A 15,799-nucleotide genomic window follows, 5' to 3' on the forward strand; every position below is an offset into this window, starting at 1 on the left:
GTAAGTGGCAGTATATGCATCTTACCTTTTCTCTGAAAAGAAGAGCTTTTCCACTAGACAATAGAAAATTCATTCATTACTTTGGCCCACTGATAAGGAAAGTCCTCTTACAGAAGCAAATGTATTTGAAGAAAATAAGACCTGATGTTGGGTTTCATTCAATTCATGCACATCATTTATTACTGAAGTGCAGTGATGACGTTCCATAAACTCATGGGAGATTGCAGAACTTATTTGATGCTAATGAGCTGACAGTATTGGCTTCTTGATAATGGCACGTAACCTGACAAACTGAATAACAGCAGCCACAACTGGAAGATCATGAAGAAGGTTTAAAAGATCTTTTTTTTTTTCTGTAAGAACAATAATTCACTTATCCACCATTTGAAACTAAGAAGCCTACTTTTTCTTCACTTGTCCTCCCTATGAGTATCCTTGCCCCTAAAAAATAAGGGTTAAAAAAACTTATCAGGAAAATATAACTGATATGTTATAAATGGTTACTCCCATATGAAGCTAGTTTTTACAAGTTAGAAAGTTTTCTGTGTAGACAGTTAAAAAACTGTGGACTGTGTGAGAAGTCAGCTAGATAATAAGCAGAGAGTCAGATTTGATGCAGAGCCTATTAACATTATTTTTTCTTTTTTTACCTAAAGCTTGTAAGGAATGCCAGTTCTCAAGTCCTACTTTTAAATTTAAATAAGTGGCATTTCATTCTAATGACATTCTCAGGCTTCAGTCAAGGAGAGGCTGTGTTAAAGTGAGGTCTTGCCAGCACTTCTAAATTGCCTTGGCCGGGAAGTGTAGCTCTTTGGAGTAGCCAGGTTATGGTCAGCTCTACTGAGTATGTTCTTGTGTACCTTGTAAGAATGTAAATCAGACAACAAAAATCAGAATCTGAATTTGAACAATTACCTTTTTTCATGTCATCTTCAAATTTAAGAATGAGTTATTTGTGTTTTTGATTTTCTAAAATGAAATAGCATGTCTATGACTCACCCAGATTTTATCCTCTTGGACTTTGTTTTGCAGTAATGTTATAGCAGATTTAGATTTGGCAGCATTTCTCTGCAGGAGCTACAAAAAGGGTGTGGATGTGGCTCATGGTGCGACAGCTGCAGGAAATCTGGCAGCCTCCCCTTAGTGTTTATCCCAGGACGGTCCTAACTGCATGTGTCCTAGTGAGTTTGCACAGAGAACACACATCTGTGGATCATAATTTCAATTCATATTTCAAGTCAAAGCTCTTTAGAACATGACTTCACATCTTATTTCAATGGCCCCGGTCATTTTGTGCCAGGGAAAGAAGAAGTACACAGAACTAGCCACTTACCTTCTGTTTCTGGAAATGTCTCATCCTCAGTTTCACCAAAAGGGTTGATACGCCTAGGGGAATAGCCAGAGTCAAACATCCTGACAGTTTCAGCTAAGGGGACACGTGACACTAGAACTCTTAAGTCAGAAGGTGATAGTCTCTGGAGGTGGGTAGGGACACCCACCTTCAATTCTCCCAGAGATAAACCCCCTTAGCCCATACCTGCTCCCTCTGTTCTGATCAAGGAATTCTGTAGCAGGAAGTACAATGTCAAACTGAATAGGTGTTCCAGGTGCAATTAGTTGTTCAGCTTCAGGTATAATGACTGCTGCTTTGGGAACAATCTTGTCATTTTCCACCTCTGAACTTTTCATCTTCTGGCTGGAGTACAAAATAGGAAAAAAAAATTTTTTTTAAATCCCTTTTAACCTTAAGCTTTTACAATCAAATGAGTACTTGTTGAATGCTGATGTAACTTTTACAAGTAGATAAGGGAGAAGATTTAACCCACTCTACCAATAAATCTTCGTAAAATGTCATTCACGTCCGTGGTTAAAATCCCTCAGATCTCCACATTACCTATAGCTTGTTCTGGTGCACAGCATTCTGCATTGTTAAGACTACTTATTACCTGTTAATTTCCTGTTTGTATCTTTCTCCCTTTGAGACAGGCTTTTGAGGGCGGGTAAATCATATTTATTACTTGGTACATAGTAGGCACTCAAAGACGTTAGCTGAATGAATAATACATCTTGGCCTAGCATTCAACCACCTGGCTGTCCTTTCTCCTGAAGGTCTCCCTCTCCCCTCCCTTAATGCATCCTCCACTAGAGCTACACCAAACACCCATGTGCTTCTCATTTCCAACCCCATCGCAGGTCTGCTGCTCACTCACTCGCTCCTGCACTTCAAACACCAACTCAGATCGCCACTCATCCACTAGGCCTTTCAAGCCAGCCTGACCCTCTCCTTCCTCTGCAGTCCTGTGGTTCTTCTCAGTAAGCCACGAGGACAGTCTTGGATCTCTGTGTGCCTCCTGAACTTAGCACTGTGCCCACATGTACTGTTTTGAGACTGTGGCACGTAAAAGTAGAGCACGGTCTGTAGTAATTAATCATGTGCCTCCATGTTTCTTCAAGTGTCAGAATGCTGTAATTTAACCTTTCATGTTTATAATCTTTTCTCCCCAGCTAGAGTGTAAAAACCTTTCAGGGGCAAATCATGTAAAAGTATTTTGATTTCTTACACTGTTTGAACCATAAGAAGACTCTCAATATGTTTCCATTCATTTGATATTTTGTATATGAGTATTTCAAATTTCCCAAGTATGTCACCTAAATAGGTTGTATGGAACTATTATAATATCATCTGACAAATGAGCATAATGAATGGAAAATGGATACAAGCACAATAGACAGAATGGTAGACGGTCACTGCAAGGAGAGACGCTTAGTTTTAACCTCCGTTATTAACAGAAAAGGAAACCGAGGCCTCTAGAGAAGTTGAGTAGTAATCCTGAAGGCACTCAGTTATCTGGTGGGTTAGCTAGATTAAGAACTGAGGTCTCCTCACTGCCAGTATAGTGCTTTCCCACAGTGTTACACTGCCTCAGTAACCAACATGAATCACATCTGCTATACGATCCAGTCGTTACGAGAGGAGTATGATATAGTAAGTGAAGCACTGGAGGAAGGTGTGAGTAGAAGCTTCAAGGGAAGGAAGGGAGTCCCAAGATTTTGGCTCCCCAGTGGGTATGAGGGGAGATCACACAAGGCAGACAGGACGGGGCCAGGCTGTAGAGGGCTGTTAACACCATCGGGTGAGGTCTAACTTGCCTCTGCATGTAGGCGGCCACTGAAGACTCTATGAACAGGAGTGAAATGATGCAAATTAAAGCATCACCTGTGATCTGCATGTCACCAACTCGAATGGACACTCTGGGATCATCATCCTGTTTGGTCTCCCAAAGCAGCTAACATAACTGACCTCTCCTCCTGGAAATTCTCCTTTCTTGGTTTGTGCCGATGCCACACATTACAGGTTTTCCTCTTACTCGTTTGCTGTTTCTTACGTGTTTTTTGCAGGCTCCTTCTCCTCTAATCCACATGTTGGAGTTCTTTAGACTTCTGTCCCGGGCTCCACTTCCCTCCCTCTACCCTCTCCCTAGCCGACCTCTTCTACCACCATTTCCGTGCTGATGGGCTCCCAATTCAGAGACTCAGCCCAGACATTTTCTTTGCCCTCCAGACTTATATCAGTTGACTACTTGACAACTCACTGGAATGTCTCACAAGTGTCTCAAACTTATGTCGTAAACCGAACTCCTGATACTGACTACCAACTCTTCTTCATGTCTTCATGGTGGTGTCATATCACCACCAACTGCCAAGGTGTTCAACCCAGACTGTGGTCATCCTTTGTTTGTTCCCTTCTTTCCACTCCACATCTCACATAACAAACGTCCTACAGATTCTGCCTTCAAAGTAAGTCCCAAATCCACCTACTTTTCATCTCCTCTGCCATGATCCGTTTAGGACACCATCGTGTTCTCCTGGACTATTGCTACAGACTCCTCACTGGATACCTGCTTGCCCAGCTCTGCCTTGTGTGTCCTCCACAGCAGCCAGAGCTGACCTTGGAAAATGTAAAGTGGATCATCTCTCTTTCTCTCGCTCTCTCACACACACACCCCTACCTCTAAAACCCTTCCACAGCTCCCCAAACCCCTGCCCTGACTTCCTTCATGATCTGTCCCTGCCCCCCTCCCTCCCAACCTCGTCTTGCTCTATGACCTCCCTTTGCAGACCACTGTCTAGTTACGGTGATCTCCTGTCTGTTCCTGAAAGACACCAAGCTCTTCTCTGCCATTCAGCCTCCATTCAGCTGGGATCAGGAATGCACTACCTCTGGCTCTTTTGCAAGAGAGGCTACTTCTCATCTCTTACTTCTCAATTTAATTATCTCTACAGACAGGCCCTAATTAGGTCTCCTCCTTCTTCTCCATGACAGCACCCTCATCTTTAACATAATAGTGCTTTCCTGTATTTTAACTAAGTATTTGTTTACCTTTTGCCTGTCTTCTCCTACAAGTCTGTAAGTTTCATGATCTAGCTCAGCGCCTGGACACATACTGGACACTCAACAAACATTTGTTGAACAGCTGGATAAATGAATGAATATTAGAAATACGTAACTGCAGATGAGGGAAGGCCACGCATGAAATCTGCTTGGAAGTGAACGGCAGTTTGTTCCCAAGAACAGAGTTTCTCTGCTTCATTCTCCCACTGTCATCAAAACATCTCTTTATTCCTAATGAGCTGACCCTAAGAGAGACACTACCCCGCCCCTCCACTGCTCTGGGGCCATCATCTGGCAGCCACATCTGTCACCCTTCCGATCTTTGCATTGATTCAGCTGTCTGGCTAGTCATTTTTTTCCTAGGGATTCTTCTGTATCCCTTCTATGGGTTCCTTTCTAAGAATGTGATTTACTTATTCTATTGTAGAACAGAGGAGAAAAATCAGTTACTGAATAAATAAATCTGAGCTGCAGACTGTTTTTTTAGAAAACCAATCACACCTTCTGATTACACCCCAGAAAGACAGCATTTTAGAGCTGGAAGAGGCCTTGGAGGTGGTCTGATTTCTCTCATATCACAAAGTTGAGGAGACAGAGGCCCAGAGTGCTGACGGACCCACTCAAGGACATCTAGCTGTGTTCAGAGCAGAGCTGTTATTAAGACCATGTCTCCTAACTCCAAGTCTAGGGCAGTGTTCTCCACTATGTCCCTCTAACACTCGTGTGGCTTTAGAGAGAGAAGACAGACACATTTACCCAGTACAGTGTTCACAGGTTAGCCCCACTGGCCGGATCTGTATTTCCATTTCCATTTATAAAGTGCTTTCCTTAAAGCTGCACTTAGTAAGCATGCTACTTTTGTGTAAACTGTTACCCTTGAATTATGGCACTAGAGTGTTAAGACTTGTTGCCTTGTCCCCATTTTCATTCCCTTTGCTCAGGTTCTCATGTTCTGTTTCACAGCTACTATCACAGGGACATCCCGTGGGGCCTCACTGCCCTCCCTTCTCCTGCCCCACCCGCTCTCTCCCAGAAGGTGCCGCCCAGCAGTCTTTCCAGCTGGTTCTGGCTATGCCTCCCCTCTTGTCAAAGCCTGCAGTTCTGTTCCCCTGCCTGTGGCTCCGCAGCAGGGCACCTAATTCTTTCACCATTGGACTCAGCCTATTCTCTGCTTTCTCGCGGGCCGTTCCTCCTGGCGTCCCAGGGCTGGGTGTGCGAGCGCTGGCTCCACACTGCACCGCACTGAGACCCTGTGAAGTTACTCAACCACTCTGAGCTTTCTGACAACTTTCTTCCGGAGTCATTAGACAATATCTGTAAAACATGTAACGGGATTCTTTCTACCATGCCACTAAAGATGGAGGCCTAATACAGTCATGATTTCAACTTGCCCTATGATGCCATGCTTTCATTAGAATAACAGATAATACAGCCTTCTATTATTTAATCAAATGGAAACTCCCATTAAGATGGCATTCCTGGAATAAATCCTAAAGCAGTATTCAAAACAAGAGGAAAGCTGTGTGAAAATGCTCACTATAAACGACAACAGCAAACAAAGGAAGGGGAAGCAAACTAAATATTCAAATAGTCGATAATAATAAATGGAAGAGTGTGTAAAGGGCAATTATGAAAAATGTGAAAATAGGAAAAATATATATGTGAAATAAATGAACATATGATAAGGCCTGCACCATAACATGGACACATAAAAGGTGATTTTCTTCCTTATTTTAAAAAAATTTTGTTTTGGTTCCATAATTTTGTTGATGCTGATACGAAATGTGGGGAGAACTCCTGACTAGCAGGATACTCAATGCATGTCCTATGTGCTCAGGCTGCAGCTGCACGGTCCAGGGGAAGGAGGTGGACATTGAAAGCAGACAGCTTTGCATTCTGACTCGGCCCCTCATCTGTGGTGTGAACATGGGCAAAGTATTTACCCTGTCCTGGTCAGAGTTACTGCTTCTGTACAACAGGGCTGAACACCACGCTGCTGTAAGGATGGAATTCCTAGTACAGGTGAAATCCCTAATACACAGTTCGGCTCCACAAAAGCTAGTTTTTTTCTGTCCTTTAGTTACCTGGGGCAAGGGCTTTCTTGTTTTTTTGCAAAACTTGTAATTGGAGTCACTGCTTGGAGAGCCGTCTGATTCAACTTGATGGCGACTGCCTAAAAATCCAGAGGGAGAAGACAGGCTCAGTTCCAAGAGGTGGACGCTTACCTTTCACTTGGAGAAAAGAGCTGAGATGCATGTAGGGCAGCTGTGAATTACCTCTGGGTTGTCAGTCAGGTAGATCTGTCTGGAGATGTTGTTTATTGCACATATCCACTGTAGATGACATGAAAAAAAACATGCTGAATCCCAAAGTCACCCACTATACTAGAACAGAAGTGAAACAAACAAAACCTTTACCTCTTCATTTTCCTTTCTGCTTTCTGCCTGGAGGATTATTCCCCTGAAATAAAGTACATCTAAGTAAGTGCTTCCTGGACCTCAGTGACTAAATATCTGCATGCAGCGGGCCAGGAATAAGATACAAATAATTCTGCTCTACTTCTGCGAAGGCGTCACTCTTAAAGGGACTCCACACCTGCCAGTCCCTTTGTTCCTCATCTCATCTGTGGGAGGTGGGGAACACGGATTTTACCCCTATTTCTTATCTGAGGGAACCAAGGCCCAGAGGAGTTAAGTAACTGCCTGGGACTGTGACTAGAATCCAGAAGCTTCATTCCCAGGTCATTTACCATCACCCAGAGAGGAAGGGTGACGTCTAAAAATGCTCTGCCCTTCTGGGAGAAGAGATGGTCTACATCATACCAGCACTGCCCCCTCCCCATGAATGTGCTGCTGTTTAAATAAAATCTCAACTCAGAAGCCCAACAGAGAAAGCAAATGTAAGCAGAGCAGCTCTGACTGAGAACGGGGCCACTCCTCTCCCCCAAGCAGGTGAAGCCTGGAGCACTTCATGGGGCTTCAGACTCCTTGGAGCAGTTTGAAACCACTGCTCTAAGTGCGAGGGGGTCCCACTGGGATGGGATCTACTGTGATGATACACGGCTGCCACGCTGCAAACATGGCCTCTCCTGGGCCCGAGGTGCACGGCAGATGTGGGGAGAGTGCTGACGAATAACTCTGCTGCAGCGGCATGTCCTGTTCACATGTCCTGTGTCAGCTGGGGAAGCGGACTCCTCAGGCAGGCACCCACTCTCCCCCTCGGGCCCCCGACCCCGTGATGTGGACACAAAGGCTTGTCTAGAACAGACAAGGAGCGGCTACGGCCCCATCCCTCTCTCTCTGAGTCTCCGCTGACAAACAGCTCCTATCGCCGTCTTACACATGGAGGTCACCTCTTCTCCACAGCCACAGACAAATCCTCTCTGGGACTTCTTACATAAGGCAGGCTGGATTCCATATGGTCCTGTGTGCTTGCTTAAAGAGGACACAAAACCACCCTCCCGAAAGGGCAACACCACCCGGAACGGGGCCTCCCCCGTGGAGGGCTGGCAGAGGAGTGACCTAGGAGGCCCCTGGCAGAAGTGGGGTCACTGCACCTGTTTCCTCCCACATAAAACCCGCGTGGCCTACGCTTTTCCATCGGGAGTGGCGATCTGGAAGCAGTATCGCCGGTCTTCACAGTCCACCGCCATCACTGAGCAGTTGTCCAGGTCCTGGATCAAGCCTCCGGCCACGGCGCCCCTGGGCTGACACATGAGATTCCCGCCTTGGGTGAAGAAGTAAAGTCTCTCCCAGGTGGTGGTGACCAGCCCTGTTTTACTGTAAGAATTGTGTTGTGAAAAGCTCATTAGTACTAGGAAGCGTGAGAGGCACCTCAGTCTTGCTGCTCTTTATGGGTATTGGTAGCATTTTAGAAATAATATGTTGCTTTACATTAAAGCAAAACTTCTCTGAAAAGAATTCAAGTGCAAAGAGTAGCAGGAGAGGCACAGGTTAGCTTGAACGAGCTGGGAGCTGACGGGCTCTGCTCAGACGGGAAAGGCCGGTCCACAGCCAACACCAGGGTGGGGGCAGGGGGCGCCCACCCCCACTGCAGCCAGTCTCTGGCTTCTAAAGCCGGGATCTGTTAACAGAATTAGTCCATCACCATCGGGAACTGAAAACCTGGAAGATCATTTCTCTAAGACACAGAGCTGAACTGCTCTAAGTCTAGAGTCACCAGGGTTACCCCGGCCACAGCACACACCCCAGAATCCTGGGCACTTTATACCAGATTAGGTTTTGCTCCAGCTAGATGTTATGCTTCTTCTGTGGGCTGTTTACAAGAGAAAAATCTAGTTCCTGGCAAATAAAACCAGAACCTTGTGGAGTTTTCTATCTGTACAGAACTAAAGGAGACCTCTGGCTTGTGATCTCAACGAGCTTTGCAGACCTTTGAAAGGCTCTAACCTGGTAAGAAAACAGCTGGCAATTCCTCTTCACACATCCTCCATTTGGGGGATATCAAATATATTTATTTGATTCGGTATTTACTGAGTAGCGACTATGTATGGGGCACTAGGTTTCCTGCCTCAATAATTACAATTTCCAAAAATGGTAACAGCTAACATTTGAGTGCTTATACCTGCTAGGAATTACCTCACTCAATCTTTGTGACAACTTTATGAAGTAGGTACAATCTTCAGCTCTGTTTTACAGATGAAATGCCGGGGCAGCGGGGCCCAGCTGGGACAGGACATCTGACCAAAGTCAGAGCTCACCACTGCACCTGACAATAACCCCACCTGCTCTCAGGCACAGTCAAACCTGGGCACCGCTTTAATTCATAGTGAACATCTGAAATCCGAGGGTTAAACACGGGGTTCAGTTTATATGAACCTAGATGATTCTGGAAGCTTCCTGGCCCTCAGACTCTGGCCTCAGTGCTGCATCACCGGCACACTGCTCTCACCCATCAGGGGTCTGGGGAAGGGTCTCAATGGTCTAGGATGATGACAGTTAAGAGCAGTCTATGTCAAATGGCCATGGTGACCAGGGAGGGGCGGCCTGTGATGTCTTGGGAGTCTACGCACTGACTGGGTTCTTACTCACACGACTGTTTCAAGCCCCATCTCTCAGTGCAGTTTGGGACCTGGGCCCAGACACTTCCTATGTCCCAGGCAGGAGGGGCGCCGTGGCGGGAGCTCTAACCCAACCTCACACACCCCCACCCTCTGATGGGGCACTTAACAGGTGCTTTTTAGCCACTCCCGGGGAACACAGATTTTAGAAAAAGAGGCAGGCAATGAACTCTCACTTTCTAAGATTAAGGTAACCAGCCTTCTGGATGAGGTTCCTGTTGATCTGTGGTGCAGCCACATTGAAGTCTGGAGTGTAAACAGCTTCCTCAAGAGAAAGTAATTCTTGCTGGGATGCCCGCATCTTTTCCGCTTCCGCTTCCAGTTCCACCTGGATGCTTGAGACAGAAGGTGTCAGGTCAGTCACTTGTCACAGCAGATGGTGGAGCCTCCCCATGGCTTCCTGCCTCACACAGGGGAGCACGACGCTCCACCTCCGAGGCTCTGAAAGCTGGAGATCACAGGGACTCCGGTCTGTGCTACCAAAAGTGTTTCTATGACTGTTGTTTTCAAACAGACCATAACGAATACCACTGGACGATGCCTGAACCCAGCTAAATAATTTCTCTGTTGACACAGTGGTATCCAGGCTCAGACTTGTTGATGCAAGTTTTAGAAGACGAACCCATCCTCAGGAGCCGCATGTGCTGGCAGCCTGTGAAAGAGCTGGAAAGGCAAGAAGGAAACGGCAGTCATTCATGGCCCCCAACCCCCGGTTTAGGCAGGAACGGTGGGGACGGCCACTGGAGACCGCAAAGTGACCAGGAGGTGGTACCAAGGTGCAACAGCAAAGCCAAGAGCAATGCTTTTCCTTATATAAGAGCCACACAACTGCCCTGAGACGGTGCAGGCTGGCCAGCCTGTCTGCCCATGGTCTGAGGCGTGCAAAAGCTGGAAGCTTTAGCTTGAAATAAGCAGCTGCCCTTTCTCCCCATAACGTGAGGCTTCAACAGCTACCCCACCCAGGGGTGACATCCTGGGTGAAAGTCCTAAACACAGTCTGCCAAAATGGGCCCTCCATCCGAGAAAACAAACTCTAGGGGTGGTGTTCCACTTCTCCACTGTGTAAAGGAGATAGGACTGAATTCCGATGTTGAAATCAGGAGGAACCCTAGGGGCTAGCGAGTCTAGTGTTTTACAGAGTGAGCTCCTCAGCATTTCCTTTCAAAAGCGTTCTGTAGGTGAGTGAGATTGGGCTTGTATGTGCCAGATTCTCCTCTTAAAGGTTCACAGTGTATACCACCTGTATCTTGTTTAACGCAACCCCGAGGCAAGCGGTCAGTCCAAGTTAATTTTGGCTATTTTGATATTTGAATGGAACCATTGGGGGCTCCACCAACAAACTTCATTAGTTTAACGGGGTTGTCATTGCCAAGGCTGAGAGAATGGAATGAGAAGAAAGAAGTTAAGCTGTACGGAAGTGGATGGAGGGAGGTAAAAGTATACAGAACCACTTAGGTCCTTCAGCTTTTGTGAGAAGCCTCTGAAGATCTAATGAAAGGTAAGGATTGTCTCCCCCAGAAAAGCCCTCCTGTGAACCAACGTGACCTCATGCACACAACTCCAGGGAGCTTTTAGTAACTGTCCCCCTGTGCTCGCTGACCCACACAGGGAGGCTCAAAAACTCTGAGCTCATCCAAGGCTCCCAGAACTCAAAGAACAGGGTAGAAAAGTGACTCCCTTCAATTGTTCCCTTCGAAGATTTTTATTTTAAATCATGTTTCATTTAATTTTAAAAAAAGCGTGTGTGTGTGTGTGTACGCGCGCGCACGCCCCTGGCACCGTGGGGTGGCGTGAAATGCCACCCGTCTGGGTTTAGGCTGGGGTCCGAATCCTCTCACACCCTGAAGCAGCGAGACCAGGCGTCCACCTCCCGGGGAAGGACTGCGGAGCCCAGAGCCACCACTAGACGTTGTTCCTTGGCCACTCGGGCTGGCTGGCTGCTGACGCCCAGCAATGTGGCAGCAAGACCCCTCCTAGTGGCACAGGCGCAGCAGTATTTATCTACTCACCGGGATACAACATAAGGGATAGGAAAACTAGAATTCTTAGCTGAATGCTTCAGCCGTTTGAACCAGGAGGTTCCTGTGCTCCCAGGTTCCACTGGGAGCCCTGCCTGCTGCCCCTGTAACAAGATGTGCCTGGTCAGGCAGCAGAGGCACGACTCGCAGGACTAGACCCGGCCCTCGGGAGCAGGCTGTGTGGCCGGGGCTTTCAACGCCCAGTCACAAAACTGTGGGAACAGCTGGTGCTGCACTTCGGTGGCCTAGTAACGGCTCAGAGAGACACTGACAAAGAGAGGACACAGGCTGCAGGATGTGTGGAAAGATACACACTGCAGCATCTCAGAAATGGGCACGAATATCCTGCCACCAGTTAATAAAAAAGTCTAGTACATGAAAAAAATCTGAAGCACAAGTAGCTCTCTCAGAAACAGAAATCCATGGGATTCTGAGAGTTAGGGAAGGTAAGAGAAAGACAGTGAGCGACAAGGGAGAGAGGATTTTTAAATGACAATTTAATAGGCTCCCTTCTCTCACTTTCTCCTAACCCTCCAGGGGCTAACAATCAAATTAAAAGGCAGGAAACTGAGCTCGGATTTCACAAATTGCTTTCTAGCATAATTATAAATCTAACCTACATCCAACTATCAGGAAGAAAACAGCTCAGGGACTTTCAGGAAGGAATATATGCTTTCCTAAACCACAACTCTCCCCTCGTGCCTGTATGACGCTCAGCACTGGTTTTCCTTGGGATTCATTCTTTATCTTCAGCATTTTACGGAGACTTCTGTCTAAATAAATTTACTGCTTGGCCTTCTTAAGGTATTTTGAAATGCAACATCCTCAAGAAAATGAACAACTTTCTCTTCATTTTTCCACACAAAATCCTATACTTATACTTGTTTTGTATATTTCCCTATCAACTACACACACATATACAGAGAGACATTATTGCTATACTCCAGGAATCACGAGGCGCACGCAAGGAGCCACACGTCTGCGCTGTTAATGAGATAAGCCTGGTGTTGGCAGTGCCTGGGCGCCTCCCGCAAGCTCACTACCGCAGGCGCTGATGACAGGAAGCAAGAAGACTCAGGGCAGCCACAGCCTTAATTCAACGTGGGTCTGCAGAGATGACACTGTATTTGTTAAAAATAAACATTTGCAAGGCTGAACTGCAGTTTGCTAAATTAATTCAAAAAAAGGCTTAAGGCCTTATTTATCTATTATAAATCAATGTGATGTTAAGTTTCCTGAAAAGTTGCAGCACTTCTGGCCACTAACCCCATTAGCTCTCAAAGAAAAAAGCAAGCATCTCTTCTAAACTGGACTCATAGGCTTACAGCATGTGAAACGTGAATATTAACAAAAGGAGATCCTAAGAATAGGAACTTGGACTTAATGGGAAAGTACTCCTGTGGACGTTATAATCTTTTATTTAGTCTTTTAATGTAGTTGATAGGACTCTGGCTCCACACGGGTCAAGAACTGCCGAAATCATGACTTTTCAACCACACAAAGAGCAGCAGCTAAGAAGAGGGTGCTGTTCTGAGCGTTCATGGAGTGGAGGGGGAAGGGGGCTCTCTGGGGCCCTCTCCCCACCTCCCAGAGAGACTGATTCAGCAGGAGAGGCAAAAGGCACATGAGATGCAAACCGGAGCGTAGCATTACCTTTGAACCATGTCTGCAACGGAGGATAAGAAGCTGTCCATACTTTGGGAAAACATCTCTGCTCCCTTCTTAAAAAAGTTAATCTGAAAGATATAATTATGATATTCTGAAAATTGTCTAAGAAAGGTGATCGATGAATTCATGACATGTGAGACTAACAGCACAGGGGCAGCAGACACTGGCTGGCCCTCCTCGCTGGCAGCACTTGCTGCCTCTCTGCTGAGCCCCACCTCACCGGCTGAGATTGACTCCCAAAGCCCCTGGTGCATCTGTAGAAGGAGGAGGGTGAAGCCTCCTAACTTGCTGCAAGGCAGTAAAGACCAGGGATAATATAAGTGCTTGGTACATACCACCTCATCCATAATTACTACTGATAATTATTTTGATATTATCATCAGCAGCCTTCTTCTTGTGTGAATTCTAGACAGTAAACTGTTTCTTGAGGGCAAGGATTAGGTCTTGTTCACCTATGCATCTCCAGGGGCTAAACTGGTAACCAATGACATGCACAGCACCAGCAAGGAGCAGACAAGCAGCGTGCGGCTCTCAGTGAAGTCACAGCCACCACTGACTGCCCCTGCTCGTCGAGCCACGTGCAGTTCTGAACCAGGCTGGGTGGATGGTGATTAGGCTGTGATCTTGCAGAGGGAAGACTGGGCAGAAGATCCTTAAAAGGCTCTTCCAACCCAGACATCAACTTAAAAGTGACCGTGTATGAGAAGGACACAGAAGGGCTGTGGCACTGCATGGGTGCTGCACACAGGGGATAAGGCCCCTCCTGCTCCCCAACGTTCTGATCTGGAAGCAGCTCTTGCCCTGGGTGGTGGGCATGGAGATCGATCTCTCACCTCTAGGAGGCTAGTAGGTGTCATCAGCACAGTTCTGACTCCTTACACCTGGCTCCCCAGACACCCTGGGGAAGTATGTACACCAATGTACTTAGTTTTCACAGTACAGAAACACGATGGTCATGATTATCCTAATGCAAGGTATACCTGCAGGGAGATGTTCTGGCCCCATGATCTTTGAACCATACAGAGATCAACACTGTAAATGCCATCCTGAGTCCCTGAAATGTTGAATATCAAGGTCTGTTAAACAAGCATTCTACATTTCTAAGTGCACAACATCAAGGTGGCTTTTTCTCTCCTTCCCCTCCCTGAACTCCTTGGAATTTATACTCTAAGTCCATGTCTTAGCTCCTCTACTATTCTGTAAATGCCGAGGGCAGGGGCTCATGCTATCCCTAAAAAAAAACCTGATGAATGAACGGATGGAAGGAAGGGATATGACACTGGCTTCTACAGCCACATTATGTAGTACTTACCCTGTAAATATGACACTAGAGTTCATTTTTGTGTTCTCATGAACCTGTACACAGATAACAAAACCTCAGTTTGTATGCAGGCCTGAGGACTGAATCATGGTCTAAACGGAAACCTCTTTAATGAGGGCCACGGAAGGAAGAAATGGAGTCAAACCACCTCCACTATGGTGGGTGGTGCTGAGATGTCTCATTCAGTGCAACATCATCCAAAGACCTAAGTTCATGGCCCTTTGTGAACAGCAGGAAGTACTATGGTCATATGACCATCAACTAACAAAGTAGATGCTCAGTGGGCATTGGTTAAAGAGGGCTGATGAGGCAGTAGGCCAGCGAATGCTTTAGAATCATCCCAAAGATTCATGGTGTCAGACAACAACCTGGTCTTTAGGAAGGAACTACAGTTTTCATCAGGATTAAAAAGTCTGCAGGGTGAGACTTTTATTTGGTCTTCTGTCTTGAAATCTGCATACTTTTCATATGAAAAATGAAACACGCCATCCTCAGTCCTCAAAAATGACGCTGCCACCACCCAACAATGACGGTGTGCTCTGTTCTGACTTCCTAGGCACGGGGGCTACACTGGTGCTACTGCACCCAATGTCTTGTCCTCCCCACTGTGTCCAGGCTGGGAGAAGTGGTGGAGTCCTTGGCCATGGAAGCGAGTGAAACCAGCCAGTATCAAACCCATCCTTTAGGACTTGTGAAGACCCTCCTCTAAACAACCAAGCTCCCCAAGCACTGATCCATCAGGCCTGGAGCAGTTCATCTTCCTGAGATGCTGAGTCCAGGTCCCTCCCTGACTCAGGGTCTCTAGCTGAGCAGGAATTACTGCTTCAAAGGCAAGAAATGTCAATCAGGGAGGACAGATGTGAGAGGAGGTATTAATCAGAGAGAGCAAAGGAGTACTGGCATTCTCTAACGAAGCCAGGACATCGGCAGGGGCAGAGGTGCAACAGGAGAGGGGAGGGTGACAGAGAGTGAGCGAGTATACATGTGTGGACACAGTACCCATTATGAGGAAGCAGGGGAAGCTCCCAAGGATTTGCTGAGGACTGAAGCCCACAGCTGCACAGTGCTAGTTTTTGGTTTAATCCAGCTTTACTCAGGTGACACAGAAAGATTTTATTGCTCTAGTTAAATACTACCTCTAAAGACACCAAGCTGACCTTAGTGTCCCTACCACTCAACAATAAAATAACCATATGAAGAAGACAGACAGCTGAGCTTAGATGTTTAAAGATCCTCTCTTGTTCTCCTTTTCCCTCTCACTGCCGTGGCCTGTCCCGTTGCGGAGCACAGGCTCCGGACGCGCAGGCTCCGGACGCGCA

At 46.6% G+C, this 15,799-nt stretch overlaps 1 protein-coding gene across 3 annotated transcripts in view; it reads right to left on the minus strand.

Annotated features, from left to right (window-relative positions):
• APPL2 (adaptor protein, phosphotyrosine interacting with PH domain and leucine zipper 2) overlaps positions 1-15,799 on the minus strand; it is a 53,672-nt gene that overhangs the window by 8,290 nt on the left and 29,583 nt on the right. For all 3 annotated transcript variants that reach the window (XM_007114302.2, XM_007114304.3, XM_028490527.2), the window contains exons 9-16: positions 13,145-13,227; positions 9,650-9,808; positions 7,984-8,172; positions 6,811-6,853; positions 6,670-6,726; positions 6,478-6,566; positions 1,538-1,696; positions 1,334-1,386 (exon numbers count right to left, since the gene is read on the minus strand). In XM_007114302.2, coding sequence (XP_007114364.1) covers positions 1,334-1,386; positions 1,538-1,696; positions 6,478-6,566; positions 6,670-6,726; positions 6,811-6,853; positions 7,984-8,172; positions 9,650-9,808; positions 13,145-13,227 — 832 coding nt within the window. The remainder of the gene's footprint in view (positions 1-1,333; positions 1,387-1,537; positions 1,697-6,477; positions 6,567-6,669; positions 6,727-6,810; positions 6,854-7,983; positions 8,173-9,649; positions 9,809-13,144; positions 13,228-15,799) is intronic.

Source organism: Physeter macrocephalus, chromosome 6 (assembly GCF_002837175.3).
Source record: "Physeter macrocephalus isolate SW-GA chromosome 6, ASM283717v5, whole genome shotgun sequence".
Lineage (NCBI taxonomy): Eukaryota > Metazoa > Chordata > Mammalia > Artiodactyla > Physeteridae > Physeter > Physeter macrocephalus.